The sequence below is a fragment of the Lemur catta genome, chromosome 1 (genome assembly GCF_020740605.2).
Source record: "Lemur catta isolate mLemCat1 chromosome 1, mLemCat1.pri, whole genome shotgun sequence".
NCBI lineage: Eukaryota > Metazoa > Chordata > Mammalia > Primates > Lemuridae > Lemur > Lemur catta.
Genome location: NC_059128.1, coordinates 96,041,172 through 96,064,193, shown reverse-complemented (window position 1 = coordinate 96,064,193; position 23,022 = coordinate 96,041,172). Strand labels below are relative to the sequence as shown.

The window sequence follows — 23,022 nt, the reverse complement described above, 5'->3', positions numbered from 1 at the left end:
TCACATCACCCGTCCCTATGGCTCCTCACTGCCCACCAAATAAAGCTGAAACCCCAGCCCTTTGTAACCTACCCTCCCTAATCTCATCTCCCACTAAGGCCTGCCACAGACCGCGTGGTGGCCACACATGACTCACTCTTCCCCCAAAACAGTATGGTAGTCACCTCTTATTCCCAGCAGATATGTTCCAAGACCCCTAATGGATGCCTGAAACTGCTGATTGTACTGAACCCTATATACACTGTTTGTTCCTAAACGCACATACCTATGATAAAGTTTAATATATAAATTAGGCATAGTGAAAGATTAACTAAAAGTAGAACATTATAACAATATACTGTAACAAAAGGTATGTGAATGTGGTCCTCCCTCCCCCTCAAAAGATCTTCTTGTATTGTACTCACCTATTTTTGGAGTGCAATTGACCTCAAGCAGCTGAAACTCCGGAAAGTGAAACCACAGATAAGGAGAGACTACTATATCTTCTCCAGGGCCTCTGTGCCTTTTCTCAAGCTTGTCCTTCCTCCTACAAGACCCTCCCCACAGCTCTTATCACATCTGTGAAAATCCTTCCCGATCTTTCAGGCTGAGCTCAAAGGCTGCCTCTTCCATGAAGCCTTCCATGAATGCTCCTCTCTTCAGAATCAGCCGCTCTGTCCCCTGTTCCCACAGCACATGGCTCATATTTAGAGTCTGTCTCCCTGAGGACAAGGACGTATCTCCCTCTAACCCTGCACCTCCTAGCTGCCCCACCTCCACCATGCCTACTGTATGAACATCTTGCTCAACAAACTGTCTGAAATTAGTGAAATCCCTGGGAGGACCAATGCCCTTAAAGTAGAAGTTTCCAGAACTGACCTTTATAGGAAGGAACTTCATGGCATTTCCTAAGGGACCTTGCCAGCAGGGCTGGGGCTTGAATCTACCCATTGGCTTCTCTGACATTCAGATAACCAGGCAGCTGCAGCAGGCCTGGGGCAGCCGTCTCTCAATACGCTCTCTGGGTTCTCTGGGCAACGGCATGAGCTTCTACACATGAAATACTGTGTTGTGGTTATGCAGAGACTCCAGAGCCAGATTCCCTGCCTTCAAATACCAGTTTTCTGCTTGTTAGCTGTGTGACCTTGGGCAAGATACAGTACCTCTCTGTGCCCCTATTTTCTTATATGTAAAAAGGGAATAACAATAAAGCCCATAGGATTATTGGCTGATTAAGTTAGTTAGTACATATAAAGTGCTTAGAATGCCCAGCATATTAGTGATCTTCCGGCAAGTGTTAGCTATTATTATTATTGTTGATGCTGGCACTGCTGCTGCTGCTGTTATTTACCCCAAGGGGCTCCCACTTGAAGAGGCTGACTGGTCCCCGCCGGAGTGCCCTGTTTGGGGGTATAGGTGGAAATGGGGGTGTGAGAGATGGAGCAGAGTTAGTCGCAGCTTCCTCCTGGCTGGGGGCTGCAGGGTGGCCAGGAACTCCTGGGTTCCCAAGGGCAGCCGCAGAACTAAGAATACACTTTCTCAACACAGAGGGGAGAAGGCCAATTCCTCAGCCCCCCACGCTTCTCGGCCGAGCGGCTTTCCTTTCCTTAATTAAGGCCTCACCTAGGCGGGCCAGGCTGATGGGGCCGCCTCTGCTGCTGTAGGACTAATTGCCATCACCTTGGTGCCTGCAGTGAAGCGCCTGCGAGGTCACCAGGGCTGCAAAGGCTTGATTTCCCAGACCCCCCTCCGTCCAGTCGCCTCCTCCTGCAGCAGGGAGTCGTGTGGCTGGGAGATAAGGGGCCCCGTGGCCGTTCCTCAGCCCAGATGCTCCCCTTCAGCTCCACAGGGATGGGGACGGGAGTGCAGGAGGCGGGGGAGAGGGGCCCCGGTGTCCCCTCCCGTGGGATTCGGGGCCCATATTTCTCCACAGGATGACAGCATTTCTATTACCTTAAAGGGCTCATCTATTTATGCCGCAATTTTTTGAAGCCCTGTCTGCCATTATTGAACCCTGCACACTGCCGAGGGGAGCGGGCACTCCATCACCCAAATGAACAAACTCGTTTCCGCATTTTTCTCCCCTTTCTCCGTGCCATTGGTAGGTCACACAAAAACCTCAGTTATGAAAATCCGGATCAGTGGAGCAGTGATTGAATTTTCCTCCAAGGTTTCTGATGTCCTTTAAAGACGTCACCCTCCCCCGGCCTCCTCCAGCTGGGCAGAGTGCGTAATCTGCCTCTTGATGGCTCCTAAGCTGGAACCGGGGGTGAGGACAGGCGCAGCCAGGAGGGACTGTGGACGGAAAATCACAGCCAGGTGACGTGTATGTAACGCACGTGCGTTTCCTGTTCTAATTGTTTCATTCTTCATCACACTGAGGTCTACAGACTAATAGCCCTAAGAGCAGAAAACCAGCTTCTCATCCCCTGCCCACCCCCCCCCCCCCGCTGTTGACTAATTTCCTAATTATTGCAGTAAAAGATTTTCCTGGATGCTGGCTGGGCGTGAGGAATTTACCCTCTAGCTGCCATGCGCTGTGAGGAGAGGCGCACAGACAGTGCAGAATGGCAGAAATGACCCGAAAATACAGACATACCCACACACACCCCAGTACTCAGATCCCAGCTCTGCCATCGCCGGCTGTGCGGTCTTGGTGGAGTTACTTAAGCTTCTCAAGCCTTATTTTTCCATCTATGAAACAGGGTAAATAATAGTACTGTGCTGGCCGGGCGCGGTGGCTCACGCCTGTAATCCTAGCACTCTGGGAGGCCGAGGTGGGAGGATCACTCGAGGTCAGGAGTTCGAGACCAGCCTGAGCAAGAGCGAGACCCCATCTCTACTAAAAACAGAAAGAAATGATCTGGACAGCTAAATATAAATATAGAAAAAAATTAGGCGGGCATGGTGGCGCATGCCTATAGTCCCAGCTACTCAGGAGGCTGAGGCAGGAGGATCACTTGAGCCCAGGAGTTTGAGGTTGCTGTGAGCTAGGCTGACGCCACGGCACTCTAGCCCAGGCAACAGAGTGAGACTCTGTCTCAAAAAAAAAAAAAATATTACTGTGCTATAGTATCTTCTTAGCATAAATTAGGTAAAATATATACAGTGCTTAGAACAAAGCATGGCACGTGGCAGGTAAATGTCTCGGTTCTTTACGTGGTGTGCAGAGAGGACACGCTGCAGGCAGAAGGGCACAGACTTTGGGGTCAGACAGGCCTGGGTTGGTATCCCAAGTCACCTGCTCAGTAGCTGCGTGACCTTAGGCAACAAACTCAGTCTCTTTGAGCCCCAGTTTCCCATCTGTAAAATGGATTAATAATGCCCGTCCTTCAGGGTCGGTGGGTGCACTGAATGAGTTGCCTTGTGTGACACTATAGAAACAGAAATTATTCTTCATAATGGTACAGTTGGAAGAACGCTTAGTGCTTCCATAGTGTACAGTGGAAGAAACCAGGTCAGAGAGGGAAAGTAACTTATCTCAGGTCACACAGCAAATCGTGACAGAGCTGCAATGGAATATAGGTGACATAACTCCCAGTCCAATTTTGTTTCTCCGTTGAGTTTGCTGTCCCCAGAGCAGATACCTACTGATTTTTGTCCTGGGCGGGGGGCATGGTGGGGCCAGAGGAATTGCCAGTGGGTTAAATCATGTTGGCAATTAATCCATAGAGCAAAGTAGGGAAAATTGGTTTTATGTCACTAAGCTGAGTCCAGCCTTCCCCCTCTGGGACCCCGCGGTTTGCGCTTCATTAGGGAAAACTGCTGACTCTCCTGCTCTAAGAAAATAAATGTTCGCTGTCTCAGACCACCTTCTTTCTGTCGTGCTGCTGATGTCCTGGTCTTGTGCCTTCATTAGCTGGGTCCGGGCTGGGGCCGGGGTCTCGGGCCTAGTGCCTGCAGCTCTCTCCAGCAGGGAAGGAGGCTGCTGGGGCAGGTCTGAGGCGTCCGTGCCTTGAATATACCCAGTTTCCTTTGTGTCCGAGTCTCCAGCATAGACGGGGCCAGTCCTGACCAGCACCCGCAGGTTCCAGAGGGTGGGCCCCGTGAGGGGAGCCTCCACTGAAAAGGCCGTAGGAAGTAGGTGCATGAGTAGGGGTGATGACGGCTCACATTTGGGGCACCAAGTAACTGCAGTGGGCCCTAGGCCAGGCATCCTGCACATACATGCTGTTTAATCCTCATAGCAACCCGGTAGGGAGGGGCTGTTAGGATCCCCACTCTGCAGCTGAAGAGACTGAGGCTCAGGAGCTGGAGGAACCTTCCACAGTTGGTAGGTGGCCACCAGGAGCTGAGCCTAGAGCCGCTGGAACCCCGAGCCGGCACTCTCAGCTGCAAACCGTAACCTCCCGGAGAGGAGAGGGCCGTGGACATAAGCTAAATAACCGGCCTGAGACCCTGTCAGCCCTTTTCTTAGGAAAGGGGACAGCCCCGGCAGCGTCATTTTTCAGCTGGAGCCTAAGTGGCCTCCCACCCTTTGTGTTTTCTGGAAGGTAGATGGAGCCTGAGCCTCAGGGGGCACTTCAGCCCTCTCCCACCTGAGCTCCTCAGTCCTCATGGCTCCCCGAGAGGAAGGTGAGCCAGGTGTTCTTGCTGTCGTTCACGGGTCAGGAAACTGAGGAAACTGAAGTTCAGAGCAGTTACGAGTCTTACCCAAGGTGACATGACTCGTGAGGACGCCAGGCTAGGCCTGGAACCTAGGGCTTCTGGCTGCAGGGCAGGCTCCCGCAGGACAGACGGGCAGAGAGGTGAGGTCAGTGCTGAGAACCAGCAGGGGAGTCGGGCCAGGGCTGCAAGCCTGGCTCTGCCACCTACCAGCTGTTTGACTTGGCCCAAGTCACTTCTCCACTCTGTGCCTGAACCTCATCTCCTGCAAACTGGTGTTACAAACCCTGACCCCCAGTCTCCTGGGGCTGGTGCAGAGCCCCGACGGAACAGGTGGTTGGGAAGGACTGATAGAAGCGCCCAGATGTGGGCACCCAGGGGCCCAGGGCCTGCAGGCTCCAGCCGCCCACCCAGTCAGCAGGTCTGGAACAAGGAAGAGCCGGCTCTGCTCCCGCCAGCCCTGCCCCTAAGCTTCCATCGCTGCCCACCCCACACAGCCGGCCCCTCCCGGCCACCTCTCCCCTTAGTCATTAGCACCAATAATCCCATCTGCAAGAGTAATTAGCAACCCCAGGAGGGGAAGGGATTCCTGCCAGAGATGTGATTATGTCTGGAAAATGAAAGATACTGCAGAAAAAGGTCATGAATAAATTATTTCAAAGTGGCGCTAGTAAGAAAACTAACAACGGGGATAAAAGCAAAAAACAAAACAAAAATTCTGCTTAAAAGTTCTCTCCCCAGAACACAAAAAAATAATTTTGCTCTCGTCTCCTAGAAGTTCTGAGGAGGAGATCTAACTCCCTGAGACAGGCCCGGGCACCGGGACAGTGGCTTCCTGGCCATCAGGGGCAGACGCAGAAGAGCAGGGCGCAGGGACAGGGACGGAAAAGGTGGGAGTGGAGCAGGTGGCCCTGCTGCCAGGGCCGGGCTTGCCTCGCTTCGGCAGCAGGAGGGTGCCCGCGGTCTGGAGCAGGGGCTGACATGACGGAGCTGTGCTCGACCCACCTTCCCCAGCAGGGAGACGGTGCCGTCGTGTTACCAGAACCCAGCATGCAGGGGATGCCCAGTAGATTTTGGGTCAGGGAAACCTGAGTTTGCGTCCCAGCCATGCTGCTCACCACTGTGTGACTTAGGGCAGGCTCATCCTTTGCTCACCTCTCACATGGATGTTTCTTGCAGGATGGTTGTGAAACAGGGCGAGGGTTTGGCACAGAGCAGGTAAATCGTAGCCTCTTTTCTTACACCTGCAGTGGGCCTAGACTCTTACTGGGTCGTGCGTAATAATAAAAATGCTTAAAGCATCTATAGCACTTCCTGTGGGCCAGGCACCGTTAAGAGCATTAGGTGTATTAACTCATTTCATCTTCACCTCTACCCTTGGCGAAAGGTCTAGTTTAATCCCCGTTTTGCAGATAGGGAAACTGAGACACAGAGAGGTGAATAACTTGCCCAAGGTCCAACAAGCACCAAAGCCAGGACTCGAACCCAATAGTCAGGTTCCAGGGTCCTAGCACCTCTCTGTGAACAGCCTCTTCTGTGGGTGAGTGACCCATAGAGTGACAGAGTGACCCTTGCTGCCGCTCAGCAGGATGAAATCTTAACTGTGGCCACAGGGGTTCTGCAGCCACGAGAGCTGAATTTGGAAGTGGCCGCCAACAGACAGGGGAATCAGGCACCTGTCAGGTAGCTCAGGGGAGGTGTCCATCCCCCAGGTGGTGGCACGGAAGGAGCACCCTGTCATCGCCATGCTGCCCATGTGCACCACAGTTCTGCTGATACAGACGCTCTATGGCCACCATCTCATGTGCTCTCACCACCCTCTGAGGGCCGTGATGGCACTGCTGACATTTTACAAGTAAGGACACAGGCTGGGCAAGGTCACACAAGTCCCTGGAGCATCTCAGCACCCCCCAGGGCAAGCCCCTCCCTCTCACTGCTCCCAGGACACCCCCTCAGGGGCCTGTTCCCCTCTCTTCCCTTGGCCCCCAGCCCCAAGCCAGGTCTGCCCCAGGCCAAAAGCCATCTCTGTCCTTTCCTGCAGGGAGGTCTGATCTGAGATCCCATCAAGCCGACCCTGCCCAGCGCCACGCCCGAGCCTGGGTGCCTTAAGTGGGGAGCACGTTCCAGGCCCTGCTCCCATGCCGAGGCACACTCCTTGAGAACTTGGCTGCGGACCCTCCGGAGCCAGAACAGTCTGGAGGAAACCAGCTTATAAAGACCCAGAGTGTGGGCGTGGGAGGAAGGACGGGGGACAGGAGAGGCACCTTCCCCACCCCCACTCCTTTCTCCTCCCAAGGGAACGTCCCTCAGGTTGAACTTTTGGGCTTTCCTTGCACTCAGTTTATCGTTGTTTTTTTAATGATTCAGCAATTGATAAGCAATTGGATTTGCCAGTCTGGACTCTCAGGCAGAGAGGAGGGGTCAGCTGCTGCCTTTAGGGGAGGGGGCTCCCAAAACAGGCTGGAGCACTGAGTCACTTGCCTGTCCCGGCACATGCTCCTCTGCGTGCTCACAAAGACCTCCCCTGATGCCCAACACAGGCTTTCCCAGAAGGTTAGAGGCAATGTTTTTTTGGCACTTAAAAATGCCAAGATTTTTTTTAAAAACCACCAAGGAAACCATGAAACCTGAGGCAGAGTGATTAGGGCCATATGTTGTCAATGTTTGCCCAGAAACCCCTGAAGATTCAGGCCCAGGCTTCGCAGAGAAGCTTCATTCTGTTCCCAGAGGGAGTAGGGCCCAGAAGGCATGAGAGACGCCCTGATCCCGTGTGTTGGGAAGCAGCCCCGGCCCCTCAGATGGGGCAAGAGCTCGGGACAGGGCTCAGCCCCGGGGATGCAGGGCAGGGAGATGAGGCCAGAGTGGGGAGCTGAAGCTGTCACAGAAAGCTCCTTCCTTTTAAATACGGCAGGGGCCTGCCTGCATGTGGGGTGCTAACAGCATCCTGCCGTCCCCGGCACCGTCATCGTCGTCGCTGTAACCAGCTGGAATAACGTTATTGCTAACTCTCGCCCCCACTGCCTGTTATTCCACCATCCCAGCTTTATCCCTTAGACTTTCGAAACCTTCTGTGCTTTGGGAGCCTCCATCCCAACGCGCCCTGAGAGTTCCCACCGCAAGGCTCGCTTAGCCCTTTCTGCCGCTGTCACCAGCATGCATTTAACAGCAAACACGCAGGAGAGAAGACAGTGAAGTTACACGTGACGGGCACCCGGTGCAGGGCCTGGCACATCGCAGGTGCTCAGGACACTTGGGTTCCCGTCACTCCCGGCCCCTCTGCAGTCAGGGCTGCCCAACCTAGGGGACAGAGCTCAGGCTTTGGAATCACTCGGCCTCTTCCCCGGGGTGTGACTCGGAGCAAACTGATAGCTCCAGCCTGGTTTGGCCTCTCTCTAGGGTGGTTCTCTCTCTAGGAAGGTGATTTCTTCCCTGCGGGGCTGTTACACAGCAAAAGGAGATAAGAGGAAAAAAGTGCCTGGCTCAGGCCTGGCTCCAAGGGCATGGTGAGAAATCTGAGTTCTGTTCCTCCTGTCTGTGCTTCGCCAGCACTAGGGCTGGGTCAGCCTGTCTGGAGGGGGCCCGGATGTGGTCAGTGGTGAGGCCCGGGGTCCTGCCCAGCCTGCTCCCCACTTCCCCAGGGGCTTGTCCATCATGCACACACCCCGCACAGCCGTCTCCTGAAATATGCATACCTCTCAAGAGTTTGCTCAGTAAGCCCTTATTAGCCAGGAATGCCTTCTCTGAACCTGGGAGGGACTCTCAGGGGAAAGAGAATAGTTAGAGAAAGGGAAGGGGCTACAGGTGGGACAAGGGCATTGAAGCAGAGGAGGAAAAAACTGTTTTAACAGAACTGCAGCTGAGTCCCCAGGAACACCCCAGGTCACACAGCCAGAACTTGATCCCAAATGTCCTTCCTTGGCCACAACTACCGTCTCCTCAGGTCTCCCTGAACTGTCTCAGTGTCTGTCTGTGCACCTTCAGAGCGGCTTCTTGAGGGACCAGAGCCAGATAGCATTTCTATGCAAATGAGAAAAAGTCCCCTTCCTCAAGACACTTTACTGGCATCTGCCAGAAAACTGAAGTAATATATACATAAACCTATGATTGTCATTTGAAGGGCACCTCTGGGGTTGTGCAGTGCACACCTTACACAACTGTACAGAGTACCCTCAGGTCACTGGCAGCCTATTCATTTTGGACAGACATAGGTGAGAGTGAATGTTCCAGGGGGCTTCCAGTCCTAACCTTTATCCTTCTTCCCCCTGCATGGGAACCAGACAGAATGACTCAGCCCCACTGACTCGGGACATCCTCTCCTCAGCACAGGGAGGCAGGGGTGGCGGATGGATATGACAAGTGGCCTCCATCCCTTTCTCCCTCTCATCCCTCCGGCTCTCTGCTCCTCCTGCCTTATGCAGAGTTTCTTTTCCCTGCACGTGTCTGCTGTCGGTTGCTGCTTTATCAGTCACGCACTAATTAGGTCCAGCGAGGTTTGCTCCGCATTGGAGAGGCCGCTGTGGCTGGCATTTGGTCAGGCTATTCTCTTTTTGCCTTGTGGGCCACGTGTCACTCTTTCTCCCTGGAAAATCACAGATGAGGCTCCCCACCTGGAAGTCCCTCTGTCCCAGCCCTCAGAGCTGGGAGTGGGGGGTGACAGGCAGGTGGGTGAGGGAGTGCAGCAGCTCAGGGCTGGCATTCTTCTTGGCAAGGGGTTTCATAAACAGGAAAGCACACGACACATGTACTGCTAGCATCGATGTGACATTGCACACCAAAGCAGCCCCCACTGGTGGCCCTGGAATTCCAGGAAAATAGTAGGAGAGAGGGAAACAGAAGCAACCAGAGGGGCCGGAAGGCCACCACAGGCTGCTGCAGAACATCTGAAGTAGGGAGGAGACTAGCCTGTGCCACAGCCTCATCTGTGCCTCACCCCTCCAGCCACTGGACAGTAGAGACGGGCTCACCACGTCTCCCCGGCCTGGCACGTGTCTGACACACACTAGCACTTAAGAAATATTCCCCAAATGTCTGGGTTAATTCAGCACGCACGCACTGAGCGCGGACCACAAGCAAGGCACCGGGCCAAGGGCCAGAGCCAAAGGGTGGAACCAAACCAACTCAGTCTCCACTCTCATGGAACTTACAATCTAGTGAGTGAGAGCTCATTGTTTTCTTAATGATTATTTTATTACAATTGTGGTGAGTGCCACAGAGGAGAGGTTAACAGGGAAACCTGCTCTGGAAGCAGGAGGGGTGGGGAAGAGTTAAAGAGTACGGGGACTGAAAGAGACCCTAGGCCACATCTAGTCTAGTGTAGTGGAAGCGAGACCGAGAACCGATCACGGTTTCTGGCCTATCACAGATGCTCAGTAAACGCTCACAGACTGAACGGATGAATGAGTGAGGCCAAGTCGCCTTGGGCTAGTGCTTTTGCCTCGTGTAAACCCAAGTTCTCTGACCCCAGGTGATGGTTCGAGGGCCCTTGCTTGCCTTGAACCATCACTGCTCCTCCAGCAAAGCACAGGTGGGCCAGGGCGACTTCCCCAATTGCTGGTCCCGGGGTCCTCTCTGCTGAGCTCCCACTGGCTGCTGGCAGGCACATGCCACCTCGGCCTGGATGTGGAGAACCCGGTCCTACCCCGTTTACACGGCCTCCTACCCACAGAGCGTATTTAAGAGGACCCAGAGATGCACTTGCACAACTGCCTCCCCCTTTTGTGCGAGGAAGGGTCAACCACTTTCCATCTTCCTCCTTCTACTCCCCAAAATACTCATTAACCTCCTGCCCACTGCAAGGAAGGCGGATGATCAACCTGAGAAGCCCAGCTGTTGATTAATTTTCCCAAACAGGGCCAAACTACAAAGCAGCACATTGCAGGGGAGAAAATTCAATAAACAACATTTGAGACAAATTTAATAGAACATATAACTCATTACCCAGCGAGGTCTGCGTCTGTGCTGCCGCTGCATTGCACAGGGAGGCAGGTGGGAGGTGGAGGAGAGACTGGCATCTCTTTAGCGGGACCAGCTCCGAGGGTTCTTCGTCAGTAGCTCTTTCAAATCAAGTTCAAGATGTTAATAGCCAATGCTGCATCTATAATTAACGGGCCTTTGGATGGGAGGAAGGGTTCACATCCATCCTGCAGTCACGGAGTGAGGACACTAAGCAGGACTGGCAGGCATCTCTCCACAGAAGCTTGGGGATCTGCCCCTGTGGGTGGTGTGGGTGGAGGGGATGAGATGGGGATAGACGAGGATTAAAAAATACCCAGGGGCTGGGCGCGGTGGGTCACACCTGTAATCCTAGCACTCTGGGAGGCCGAGGCGGGAGGATCACTTGAGGTCAGGAGTTCGAGACCAGCCTGAGCAAGAGCAAGACCCCGTCTCTCCTAAAAATAGAAAAATTAGCTGGCCAACTAAAAATATATAGAAAGAATTAGCTGGGCATGGTGGCGCATGCCTGTAGTCCCAGCTACTTGGGAGGGCTGAGGCAGGAGGATTGCTTGAGCCCAGGAGTTTGAGGTTGCTGTGAGCTGGGGTGACGCCATGGCATTCTAGCCCCGGGCAACAGAGTGAGACTCTGTCTCAAAAAAAAAAAAAAAAATACCCAGGCATCAACTTCTAGGCACTGAGAAAGGGTTAGAGTGTCTGGGCTTGGTAGGTGGTGCTTGCTCAAGATCAAGGCCGTGTTCTCCGACGTCCTGCTCTGTGCTTAGGTGATGAGTGCACTGTCTGCACGAACAGGGACGGCACAGGCTAGCCCCAGATTTCACGACGCTTGGGCTGTTCGCATCCTGTGATCAAAATGGGAGCTGGGAGATTCAAGTTCCAAACCTGTGTCTGCCTGGCATTGGCTGTGTGATTTGGACAAGTCACTTTCCCTCTCTCAGCCTCAGTTTCCTCACCTCTAAAACAAGGTAGCAGGACCAGGTGATTCCCCATGTCCCTTCCAGCTCAGGTATCATGGGCTGTCTAGCCATTGTTAGGTGTGTGTGTGACCAGGCCCAGGCCATGCATTAGCAGAGCAGGTGGCTACCCAGCTGGTATGATTCTTAGAGGCCTGGGAGGGCTCCCTGGCCCTGTCCCTGCATTCCCACTATTCCTTGCTCCTTTGGGTTATGACTCCCACTCCAGGCAAGAAGATACTCAGAGAGTCGGAGCTAAAGGGTAGAGATGACACAGTCCGTGGTTCCCAGCTAGACACCTGCAAAGGCTGCAGCAGCTTGCCAAGAGCTTTAAACATTTCACAAAACCTACAGGAAATCCTATATTGCCTGTGATGAAGCTAACTAAAACACCCAGGTTTTTTTTTTTTTGGTTTTAATTAGAATTAAATTAAATTAACTCTGTAATATCCCAGGTTAGTGTGTGCTGATTGAAGCTCTGATTGGTCATAGGTGACATCATAGGAATTTCTAGGTCATGGTTGGTGGAGAAGATGCTGCCGCCAGAGTCACATGGCATGTGGTCGCTGGCCAAATTGTACCTGTTCAGTACCCGGCTGGCCTTGGACACCAGTGCAGGGTGACAGCAATGTCCTTCCAACTGAGAGGGCTTTGTAGGGGAAGGATATTAAAAAGGGTTCTTAGTGGTGAAAAGTTGGGGAGATTGATTGATTTCAATAGCTACAGATGATTGATAAAGAAACCAAGCCCGAGGGCTGGACGTGGTAGCTCACACCTGTAATGCCAGCACTTTGGGAGGCTGAGGCAGGAGGATCACTTGAGGCCAGGAGTTTGACACCAGCCTGGGCAACATAGCAAGACCCTGTCTCTACAAAAAATAAAAAAATTAGCTGCTTGTGGTGGCACATACCTGTAGTCCCAGCTACTTAGGAGGCTGAGACAGGAGGATCGCCTGAGCCCAGGAGTTAGAGTCTGCAGTGAGCTATGATAATACCGCTGCACTCCAGCCCTGGCGACAGAGAGAAATCCTGTCTCTGATAAAAAAAAAAAAAAAGAAAGAGAAAGAGAGAGAGAGGAAGGAAGGAAGGGAGGGAGGGAAAGAGAGAGAGGGAGGGAGGGAGGAAGGAAGGAAGGAAGGAAGGAAGGAAGGAAGGAAGGAAGGAAGGAAGGAAAAGAAAGGAAGGAAGGAAGGAAGGAAAGAGAAAGAAAGAAAGAAAGAAAGAGAGAGAGAGAGAGGAAGGAAGGAAGGAAGGAAGGAAGGAAGGAAGGAAGGAAGGGAGGGAGGGAGGGAGGGAGGGAAAGAAAGGGAAAAGAAAGAAAGAAAGAGACCAAGTCCTGTATGTTACCCAGCATTAGCATGAGTCTATCAGAAGAGAAGACTGCCTTCCAGCAGTAAGATATGCAGGCATTCTGGATAGCAGTCTTGGGGAACAGCCTCAATAAGGGACGCTCATGGACAGGCCTGGCTGGGGGAGTGGGCGGAGGTGCTGGGCGACACAAAGCACATGAGATGCCAAATGTTTGCATCAACTTGACCTCTGATCTGAGCTCACGACCCTGGTTCTCATCCTGTCCTTTTCCCCAGGGTATGAAAAGATCAGCAGATGTGAACTCAGGGCCAGTCTGGGCCAGGCACTGGGCTGGGGGCAGGCGGTGGATGAGACACGGACCCTGCAGCCAGTCCCTTGGGAGCCGTGCAAGTCCCAGCTCTGCCCTGTGGCCCACTTTGCCTCCCCGTGGGTTGGATCATCTATAAGGTCCTCTTCGGCCTGGAGGGTCCTGAGTCCCTGAGAGGATGTTCTAGAGCCAACAGGGTGGTTTTCTGGCCGTGCTTCTCCCCCTCAGCCTGGCAGGCAGAGTAGGCAGGGGGTGGTGGGGCGAGGCAAGGGACCACAGCCCCGGCTCTCCCTTCCGCAGGCGCCCCCGGGGGCTCAGAGGCCGTGTGGTTAGGAGGCGCCTCTTCCTTAAACCACACGATATTCCGCTTCCTGAGTATGATGAGAGCCCCTGAACCCAGCCTGCAAAGGCCCCTCACTACTTACAGAATTCCTATGCTCCGTTCTGGGTACTGAGCTAGGGTCCCTGGGGCAACCCAGACAGATAAAGTCCCTGTTCTCGTGAAGCTTCTAGTCTCACTGGGGGAGGCAGACAGTAAATACGTGGACAAATAAGCACATCTGGATACAGGCGTGAATGTGCCCGAGTGGCCACTGCCTGGGGGTTGCCCGGGAACAGAGACTGGGCCCCAGGCTCCTCTGCGCCCCTGGACCCTACAGCACGGCTGGCTCAGAGCAGGCCCCTCGGCAAACGTGTGAATCGCCTGGCAAGTGAGAAAGCATACGGAGAGTGCCCAGTCCTCCTTCCGCTTCTGTCCACAGTGGACCCCAGCACACACAGACGTCTCGTTTCAGCTAAACATTTGTTCAGGGCCCATGATGTACCAGCAGGGTCCCCGGCCCTGAGCATCTAGACGTGAACGAAAGCAGATCCAGCTCCCCAAGTTCACGGCCCCAGGGCAGAGGTAGGCCCGTGAGCTAGGGTGGTCGTTGCTGTGTGTGCACCTAATTCTCACCAGGGCAGGGGTATCAGGGAAGACACCCAGGAGGAAAGATGAAGAAGGAGTCACAAATTTGTACCCAAATCTACACAGCTGATAAATAGATACACAAGAGACAAATGCACACAGAAACACACAGGTGTGTGCTCTGGCTGCCTAAGCTCGTGTACACATAACTACCCACGTAGACTCAGACACCGTACACAGAGACCGTCACAATTAAGGCCTGTTAGTGGCCCCCCAAGACGCCCTGAGGTGGGCAGGGCTAATAGTCTAACCTGAGATAGGCTGATTATTGGCTTCTGTGAATGTCAATCACCGGAGACCTGCCTGTCAACTACAGACTACTCCTAACCCTCAGATCAGAGGCTAGAAGGTAGGGAATTTGAACAAAAAGTTTAACTGTTAGTACTGGTATTTGTTGAGGTGTTAGAACTAAGTAAGTATTCAAAGCCAGGCATGATGGCTCATGCCTCTAATCTCAGCGACTTAGGGCCAGGAGTTTGAGATCAGTCTGGGAAACAATAGTGAGATCCTATCTCTAAAAAAATGGGAAAAAATTAGCCTGGTGTGGTGGTGTGTGCCTGTCGTCCCTGCTACTCAGGAGACTGATACAGGAGGATCACTTGCGCCCAGGAGTTCAGGAGTTCGAGGCTGCAGTGAGCTATGATTGTGCCACTGCATTCCAGCCTGGACAACAGAGCAAGACCCCTTCTGTAAAAAACAAAAAAAAAGTATACATTCAGACTGCATCCTGGGGGTCAGGACAGTGAGATAGAATAGGAGAGTGCTCAAAGTTAGCTGTACCCAGGTGACATTCCTTCAGGGCAGAGTTATGCACTTCAGAAACTGTCTACTTCCCAATTTGGACTGTTTGCTATTAGGAGCTAACAAAGGGAATGTGTTTGGAACAGCGCCTGGCACATGGTAGCCCTCAGGGAGTGGTCATTGTGTCCCCAAGACCATGCCCTTGGTGTGTGATGGTGAAAGTCCCAGCCTGTGTCAGCTGCGGGGAGGTGACAGGAAGGTAACTGAGGGGGTCAGAATCCCCACCCCTTGTGAGCACCTGCCTCCTCTCCAGTGGGCCAGCATTCATTGAGTGAGGAACGGCTCTCTCCTCCAGAGCCCCCTTCTGCTTAAACTCCTCATGAGAGATGCTGCATCTTTGCACTGATAACAGCTGTTGTAGAACCTTCTACCCCCCGGGCACTGTTCCTACTGCTTCACAGATAATATCTGATCCTCTTAACAATCCTATGAGGTAGGAACATTATTATTCCCATTTTACAGATACAGGAACTGAGGCTCAGAGGGGTTTGGTAAGCTGTTCAAGGTGACATAGTGAATGCGGTGGCAGCAGGGTGGTGCCAGAGTCCACCGTCTGCTCCCTCAGCTCTGCTGCTCTCAGGAAGGAAGATCTGGTTCTTTCTCCCTCACCGTGGGGCCCTGGATAAGTCATTGCCCCTCTCTGATTCTCCCTTTTCTTCTCTGGGAAGCAGAAACCCCTCTCAGCCTGGTGGCTCCCCAGGGCTGCTGTGAAGACCAAGGCCAACCCCAGCTCGAGGGCTTCCGGCAGAGCAGGGCTTCTGAGGGACAGCACGGTGTCCTGACGCAGCGCTCCGGGAGCCGTATGTCCCGCCGGGCACTCTGCACTGCGGAGCAGGGCTGGGGGGAGGCGTCCTCTCTGGGCCCCAACGGCAGGCCCACAGCCGGGCCCACGGGCGACTGGAGGCCTCCTGCCTGGGGACACTGACGAGGACGCGGGGAGAAAACCCCTTCTCTTTGAAAGCAAACTCCCGCAGAGAAGGACATACACTGTGCCCGCGGTCTGCACCCGGGCCAAAGCCCCCAGAGCTCAAATACGTGCCTATGGGCTGGTTACAGGCTTGCAGAAGTTAGAGTTTTCTGGGTAATGGAAAGCTGACAGGCTCCAGCCGGTCAGGCCTGCTGGGGCCTGGCAGGGGAGAGAGAGGAACCACGGGCCTCCTGGGAAGGGACTCTGCACGCCCTAGGTGCCCCTAGCTGACCTGCACAGGCGGGACAGAAACAGAGAGGGCTGGAGAGGGGCCTCTCCTGGGCCAGAGGCCCACACCCTTGGGTGTCTCTGTGGCCTACATGGGGGTGAAGCCAGATGCCTGGGCGCTTAGAGTTGGGACGTGAGCTCCTTTGCTCCCAGCTGTCATTTTGCAGATGCTGGAACTGCAGCCCAGAGGGGCAGTGGCCACCCAGTGCCACCCAGCCAGTGGGGCCCAGACAAGCTCTGGTCTTCTGGCCCAAGCTCTTCCCTGTGTCCAATTCCCACTTAAACGTAGGTGCGAGGCCTGAGAAGCTGGCTGCAGACACCCCCTAGGGGCAACAGTGGGAACTGCACATCCAGTGACCACGTACCCCAGGGCCGACAGCCCCGTCTGGGTTCTGAGCGTGCCCTGGGGACCCAGGAAGGAAGCCCAAACTCCCTTACCTGGCATTCTAGGCTCCCAGCCTCATTTAAATACCTACACACCTCCCTGCACAAGCTCCTCCCTTCAGTTGCTGCTGGAACATTCCCCACTCTCACACTCCTCTGCAGTCTTGTCCACACCCCTTCCCACCTGAATGGCGTTTACCCCACTCTTCTCTGATTAACTGAATGCGCCCACTGCTCAAGGCCTGTGGAGCCCCCATTCCTGGTCCCCCCACCCTGACTTGCCCCGCTCTGCCCTCCTTCCTGGTGCTAATAGCACACCTGCCTCCTGGCACAGAGGGCACCGTAGTGTGCCACCCGGATTCGCCCTGCAGCACTGCAGCGCTTATTCCTCGCAGCTGCCAGAAAGTTAGTGGCTCCCAGCTGAGCCCTCTACAGAAATCGCTCTCAGTCAAACACAGCCCACTCACCTGGGGAGTCACGCCCCCTCCCGGAGACATCGGACCGCTGGTGATTGATGGGGTATAAAAGCGCTCCCTCCCTTTCCCCCACCGGGACAACGCTGAGGGTCATCCGGGCAGGTCAGCGGCGGCTGCTGCAGCAACTGCACCTCAGTTCACCTTTCCTGCCCCGTCCTCTCCCCTGTCGCCTGACTGGGTTCCTGCTCACTCATCTCCGTCTCAGAGAACGCTCTCCAGGGAAGCCGGCGTGTGACACTAGGTAACATAATGGTGAGGCAGCCGGCCTGGGTTCCAGCAGAGAGCCACCACTTTTAGCTCTGTGGCCTTGGCAGAGTTACCCACCTTCTCTTATACGGTAAGTGGGAGCAATGCTGAGACAATGGTTTCATCTCCTGAGAGTGTAGTGAGAATTAGATGAGATGCTGTGTGCATGGTGCTGAGAAAGCACTGGATCAGCATCCCACATAACGACTCTGAGGTTCAGGCAAACCGGGATAGGGTGTTACTATACGGAGGTGGTGAGAATGAAATAAGATCGGGAGGCAAAGGGTTAAGTTCAGTGCTGCCTGGATCTAATACAGACTCTGGGGTCGAGTTTCCTAGCGCTGTGGTCCTAGAGGCCGGACCCCTCCACCAGCCGGTAAAGGCGACTGTATTCGTTTTCTATTGCTGCTGTAAAAAAACTGCCACAAGCTTAGTGGCTTAAAGCAACACAAACTTCCTATCTTACAGCTCTGTGGGTCAGAAGTCTGGTGTGGGTTTCCTGAGACTGAAATCGAGATGTCAGGGGCTGCGTTCCCTTCTGGAAGCCTTAGGGAAGAATCTGTTTCCTGCTCATTCTTGTTGCTGGCAGAATTCAGTTCCTGTGGTTGCAGGACCGAGGTCCCGTTTTCTCAATGGCTGTGAAGGGGTCGATCTCGGCTTCTCGAGACCCCTGCCTTCCGTGGCCCCTGGTCCTTCCCCATCTCCACAGGCAGCACAGGCAGGAGGAGGACTTTTCACGGCGACTCTCTCCGACCTGCCTTCTTTCTTTGGTGGTCTTCTACCTTTGAGGACTCACGTGGCTGTATCAAGCCTGTCTGGATAATCCCTCATATTCTCCCCATCTCAAGGTCCTTAATCACGTCTGCAAAGTCACCTTTGCCTTGTAAGGTAACATATTCACAGGTTGCAGGGATTATCACACAGACAGCCTTGTGGCAGGGACCATTATCTTGCCTACCACAGCCAGCCAGCACCAGGCAACCTCTGACCCCAAGTTCTCCCCTCCTGCTCCAGGGAGAGGTCTGTGCAGTTCCCTGTGCAGCAGGAACCTACGGCCCCAACTGCTCGTCCGTCTGCAGCTGTAACAACAGTGGCACTTGCTCCCCAGTGGATGGGTCCTGCACTTGCAAGGAAGGTAACGTGCCCTCCCTCCCCCGCCCATCCCCCATACGTGTGCACACTGCCCACATGAGTGGGCTGCCAGCTGAGGGGTCTCTGCCCCACCCACCCACAGGCAGGGCCAGGGAGCCTCTAGTGGTCAGGTTCCAGGCAAGGGAACCCATGCCATGAACCTCGACAGCAGGCACATACTAAGGGATTCGTGCCAATGGTGTTTGAAGAGCACACGGAGACGGTGAGCAACCCAGACACTAGCACCTGTGGGAGAAGCTGCTACCACTACTCGGGTTGGAGGGGCAAAAAGAGGAGGTGGAGTTCCCAGAACCTGGAATTGCAGGCCAGTTGGTGGGAGCTGGGACATTGGGGGGCAGTGCCGTACCACCACAGAGCCCCAAGGCAGAGAAAGAGGTAGGGGACACACCTGGCCTCCCTCCTGCTCCTGCCCCGCAGCCTGTGGGCCGGGTCTCCCATTGGCAGCCACCTGGCACCCGGCTGAGGGGGAGCCTGGGGTGTGCAGCCTGCAGAGGTGAGCCCCTGTGACAGAACCAAGCAGGGCAAGGGGGGAAATGGATCCGTGGGCAGAGGCCAGTAACCAGCCTACGACTGGAGAACTAGCCTGTCCCCAAACAAAGGGCCCTGAGATAAGCTGCCTAACTCCACCCTGGGAGTGGGCAGAGACGGCACTCCCCACGTGAGCTGGTTCCCTGTCCCAGGTGAGATCATTTGCCTGCAGTTAAAAAAAAAAAAAAAAAAAGTAAAAACTAGGAGGCAGCAGGCCTTGCGGAAGCCCCAGCTCTCCTGCTGCATTTCTGAGCCAACTGCATGTGGAATGTGTGTTCTAACCCAGCCATCAGGGAAGCGGCGGTTTGAGTGGGATGCTGTGCCCAGAGCTGGGGGGAGTGGGGAAGAAAGCTGTGCTGGGCCTGGATGGAGAGGTGACAGTCCCCTTCTCAACCCTCAGGGTGGCAGGGCCTGGACTGCACTCTGCCCTGCCCGAGTGGGACGTGGGGCCTGAACTGCAACGAGAGCTGCACCTGTGCCAACGGGGCGGCCTGCAGCCCCGCAGACGGCTCCTGCGCCTGCACCCCCGGCTGGCTGGGAGACACCTGCGAACTGCCCTGCCCGGTGAGTGGCAGGGAAGGGAGGGAGCAGGCAGTAGCAGAAGTGGAGGGCCAGGATGGGCCCAGCATCCCCTCATGCCCCTTCCCTGGGGCTATTTTGTCCATAGGCGTGCACAGAAAAGAGCCCCAGGCTAGGCGGTGGGATGCCCAGATTCAGGTAGTCCTAGTCCTGATGTTTCTGTGGCCATTTTTGTACTTCAAGCTGCATCCCTCATAGAGAGCATGGCAGATACTCAGCAGGTGTGTGATGTGGCTCCATTTTCCCCTTGCTGCTCTTGGTCAACATCGTTGCCTCTGGCACTCTCACCTGGACTCAGGAACAGCTTCAGAATCCGTCACAGCACCGTGCTACAGGACAGCCCTTGCTGACGCGTCAGAGTGGCCACTGCCTGATAGATGATGTCTGAGCTTCCTTCCGGTTCCAACAGCCTGTGCTCTTACGATCAGGGTTGGGGGGACGAAAGCCAGCGCTATTCAGCAACAGCCACCCAGACCTGATCATGGGGTCTTGTAGATCTAAGATAAAAATAAGTGAAAGGGGCTGATCTGATATTGTTAAATGAGCAGGGGCTTTGGAGTCCTGCAGCCCTGGGTTCAAATCCTGGCTTTGTCACATTGTGACTATGTTACCTCGAGCATGTTACCTCTCTAACCCTGTTTCTCATCTTCAAAGTGGGAATATAATGGAACTATCTCATTGTGAGGATGGAGAGAAATGAGATATGAGGCTCTTGATACCTAACGACACACAAGGAGGTAGCTGGTTACTGCCTCCTTCCCCAGTAACAAAGAATAAATCAGCTATTCCTCATGTGTGATCAATGTGTTATGATTAGCAAAGTACATTTCCATTTACCATTTTAATTACTGATCATTACAGGCCTCTGAGCTTGAGCTTTGAAAAGTAGGGCAGGACCATCTATCTCCTCCCTCTGTCCAAACCTCTTGCTCCTGTTAATGCAGCCAAATAACTCTTTGGCGTGGCTTCCTGTCTGCACTCACTGATTTCCCACTTACAAAAAGTGTCCCCACTGTGCCCCAGCCCGAGTCTCTGCATCCCTGTGTGGTTGTGGCTTGGGTTTGTCATCAAGATTCAAGAGAAATGTGTGAACCTCTGGGAGTCTAGGTCTGATTCCCCTGTCTCCTGTCTCCCGCTCTTTCCACAGGATGGCACATTCGGGCTGAACTGCAGTGAACGCTGTGACTGCAGCCATGCGGATGGCTGCGATCCCGTCACAGGCCACTGCTGCTGCCTGGCCGGATGGACAGGTAACTCGCTCCACCTTGCCACCACCCATGTCCTGTGAAACCGGATACTTGGTATTTTACTTCTCTTGACTGTTCCTTCTCCTTCGATACCTTTCTTCTTCCCTAAATATCTTTCCCTTTATCTACCCTGGGCGCCAGTTCTCCATTCCATTGAATTCAAGCAGACACATGTTTATTGAAGTAGGTACTTAGTACAGGCTCTGTTCTCGGGGCTAGAGACACACCAGTAAAAACACCAAAGGCTGACACATGGTGGGTATAGCTGCTTAATCTCTTTGCAAAGAATGCGCTGGAGAAGGGGACAAGGACCTTTTTCCTTAGTCTTGTCTCAGTCCCGGTCCCTACACTAGCTTGTCAACCTACCTCCTAAGTTCAAGGTGAATCCATCTACTTCACCCCGCTGTCCTCACCTGGCCCACTGAGCACTGTCTCTCACCTGGCACTACCTCGGCCCCCTAGTGGGTCTCGGGCCTCTCTTCTTGCCCGCTTCTGCACATGGTGGCCAGAGCAGGCTTCTCAAACCCCAGATCCGTCAGGCCAAGCCCTGTTCAGAATGCCTCAGTGGCTTCCTATGACTCTCACATAAAATGTAAAGTCCTTGCCATTGCCCAGGGCCCAGGGGATCCAGCTCTGCTCACCTCCTCCACCTCTCTCTGCCCCCTCTGCCACGTACTACGCTCCGGCCACTGGGGCCCAAGTTCACTTCAGGGAGCCGGCCACCTTCCTGACTGCGGCCTTTGTGTGTGCCATTCCCGCTGCCCGGGTCACTCTCTCTCCTTCCCTTCACCTGGCGACTCCTCCTCATGCACCAGGTTTTACCGTGAAGGTTGCTTCCTCTGGGAAGGCCCTCCTGCTACAGCAGCCATCCTCCACCCGGCTAAGACTGCCAAGCCCCTTTTTATTAATTCGGATACCCTGCACTGTTCCTTTGGTAGTACTTACCACAGCTGTCGCTGAACTTAGATGTCAATAACTGTTATCTGCCTCCCCAACTTGGCCATCAGTTCCACTGTATCTGAGATATGGGTAACTTGGTAGCTAAGAACACAGAACTGGAGTCACACTGCCTGGGTTTGTGACCTTGGACGAGTCCTTTAGTCTCTCAGGGCCTGAATTCTCCATCCATAAAATGCAGATAGTCATCCTTACAACCACAGGGCTCATTTGAAGCATAAATCAGTTAATACCTATAAAGTGCTAACAGTGCCTGGCACATGGTAAGTGCTCAGTAAATGTAAGCCATGAATACAGGAACTATTAATGACCATAGCTTGCATGAATGAAACTTCTAGCCAGTCCCAAGGTAATGGGCAGCAAAGCGAAAGAAATATAATCGTTTCTGGCAGTCTAGGTTCTCAGATAAATAATTCACACCAGGGTGCTGCGTGGCCTCTGTTCTCCACAACTAAGGAGTTTCTAAGCAGCCAAAGGCCAGGGACATTGCTTCCTCTGCAGCATCTCTGGCCTGGCTCCCCTGCCCTGCCGGCCCCCATCCCTCGTACAGAGTGAGGCTCTGCCTAGGCACCGGCACCCTGGACCCTCAGCTGGAACCAAGTGGAAATACACTGTAAATTTTCGTTGTCTTAATTTCAAGTGAGCTGATAAGATTTTAATGACATCTGGTGCTTAAATTCTGTCTTTGGACAAACTTCCGGCAAGATCTCTGCTGTTCTGAAGCTAATTTCCCCAAATGTGGTCTTGTAGTCTTATCAAAGAAACGATTGATGTCCTGAGGCTTGTCATGCAGAAGGGAGCCGAGGGAGAGGGATGGGGACAGGGGACAGGCCTGGGCCTCCCACTCAGTGAGCCCTCCCCAGCCACCCCTGCTGCAGGAAGAATCTGTGCCTGACTTCCCAGCCCCTGGCACACTGCTCGTGACTTGGCTCAACACGGGTTTTGGTCTGCCCTAAGCTGTATGCATGTCTCCCTGTGTCCCCATAAGCCACAGGCTTATCGACAACTGGCATCGTGTGTTATGTCTTATTCACCTTGCCCTGCACATAGTAGGTGCTCATGCAATATTTACTGAAATCAGAAGAAGTTGGCCTATAACCATTCGTGGTTTTTCCCCTTGAAGTGGAGGAGGCCTTAAAGATTATCTACTTTAACCTTCTCATGCCACAGATGAAGCGAGGGAGTTGCTCAAAGTCTTAGGACATTAGTGGAAAAAGGATGGGAGACTCGGGATTGCATTATAAAGGGGAGCTGTTTATTCATTGAACTAGCATTTATTGATTCATGCAATTACCAAGTTTTTATTTGGCAGCTACCTTGTGCCTGGCACTGTGCTAGACTCAGCAGTGAATGGCAAAATTCCACAGCAATAGTCCCTGAGCAC

General features: G+C 53.8%; 1 protein-coding gene across 6 annotated transcripts in view; it reads left to right on the top strand.

The window, feature by feature from the left end:
- The window catches only part of MEGF11 (multiple EGF like domains 11), a 340,206-nt gene that overhangs the window by 288,066 nt on the left and 29,118 nt on the right, over positions 1–23,022 (top strand). For all 6 annotated transcript variants that reach the window (XM_045541334.1, XM_045541340.1, XM_045541327.1 and 3 more), the window contains 3 exons: positions 18,190–18,310; positions 19,256–19,419; positions 20,582–20,684. In XM_045541334.1, coding sequence (XP_045397290.1) covers positions 18,190–18,310; positions 19,256–19,419; positions 20,582–20,684 — 388 coding nt within the window. The remainder of the gene's footprint in view (positions 1–18,189; positions 18,311–19,255; positions 19,420–20,581; positions 20,685–23,022) is intronic.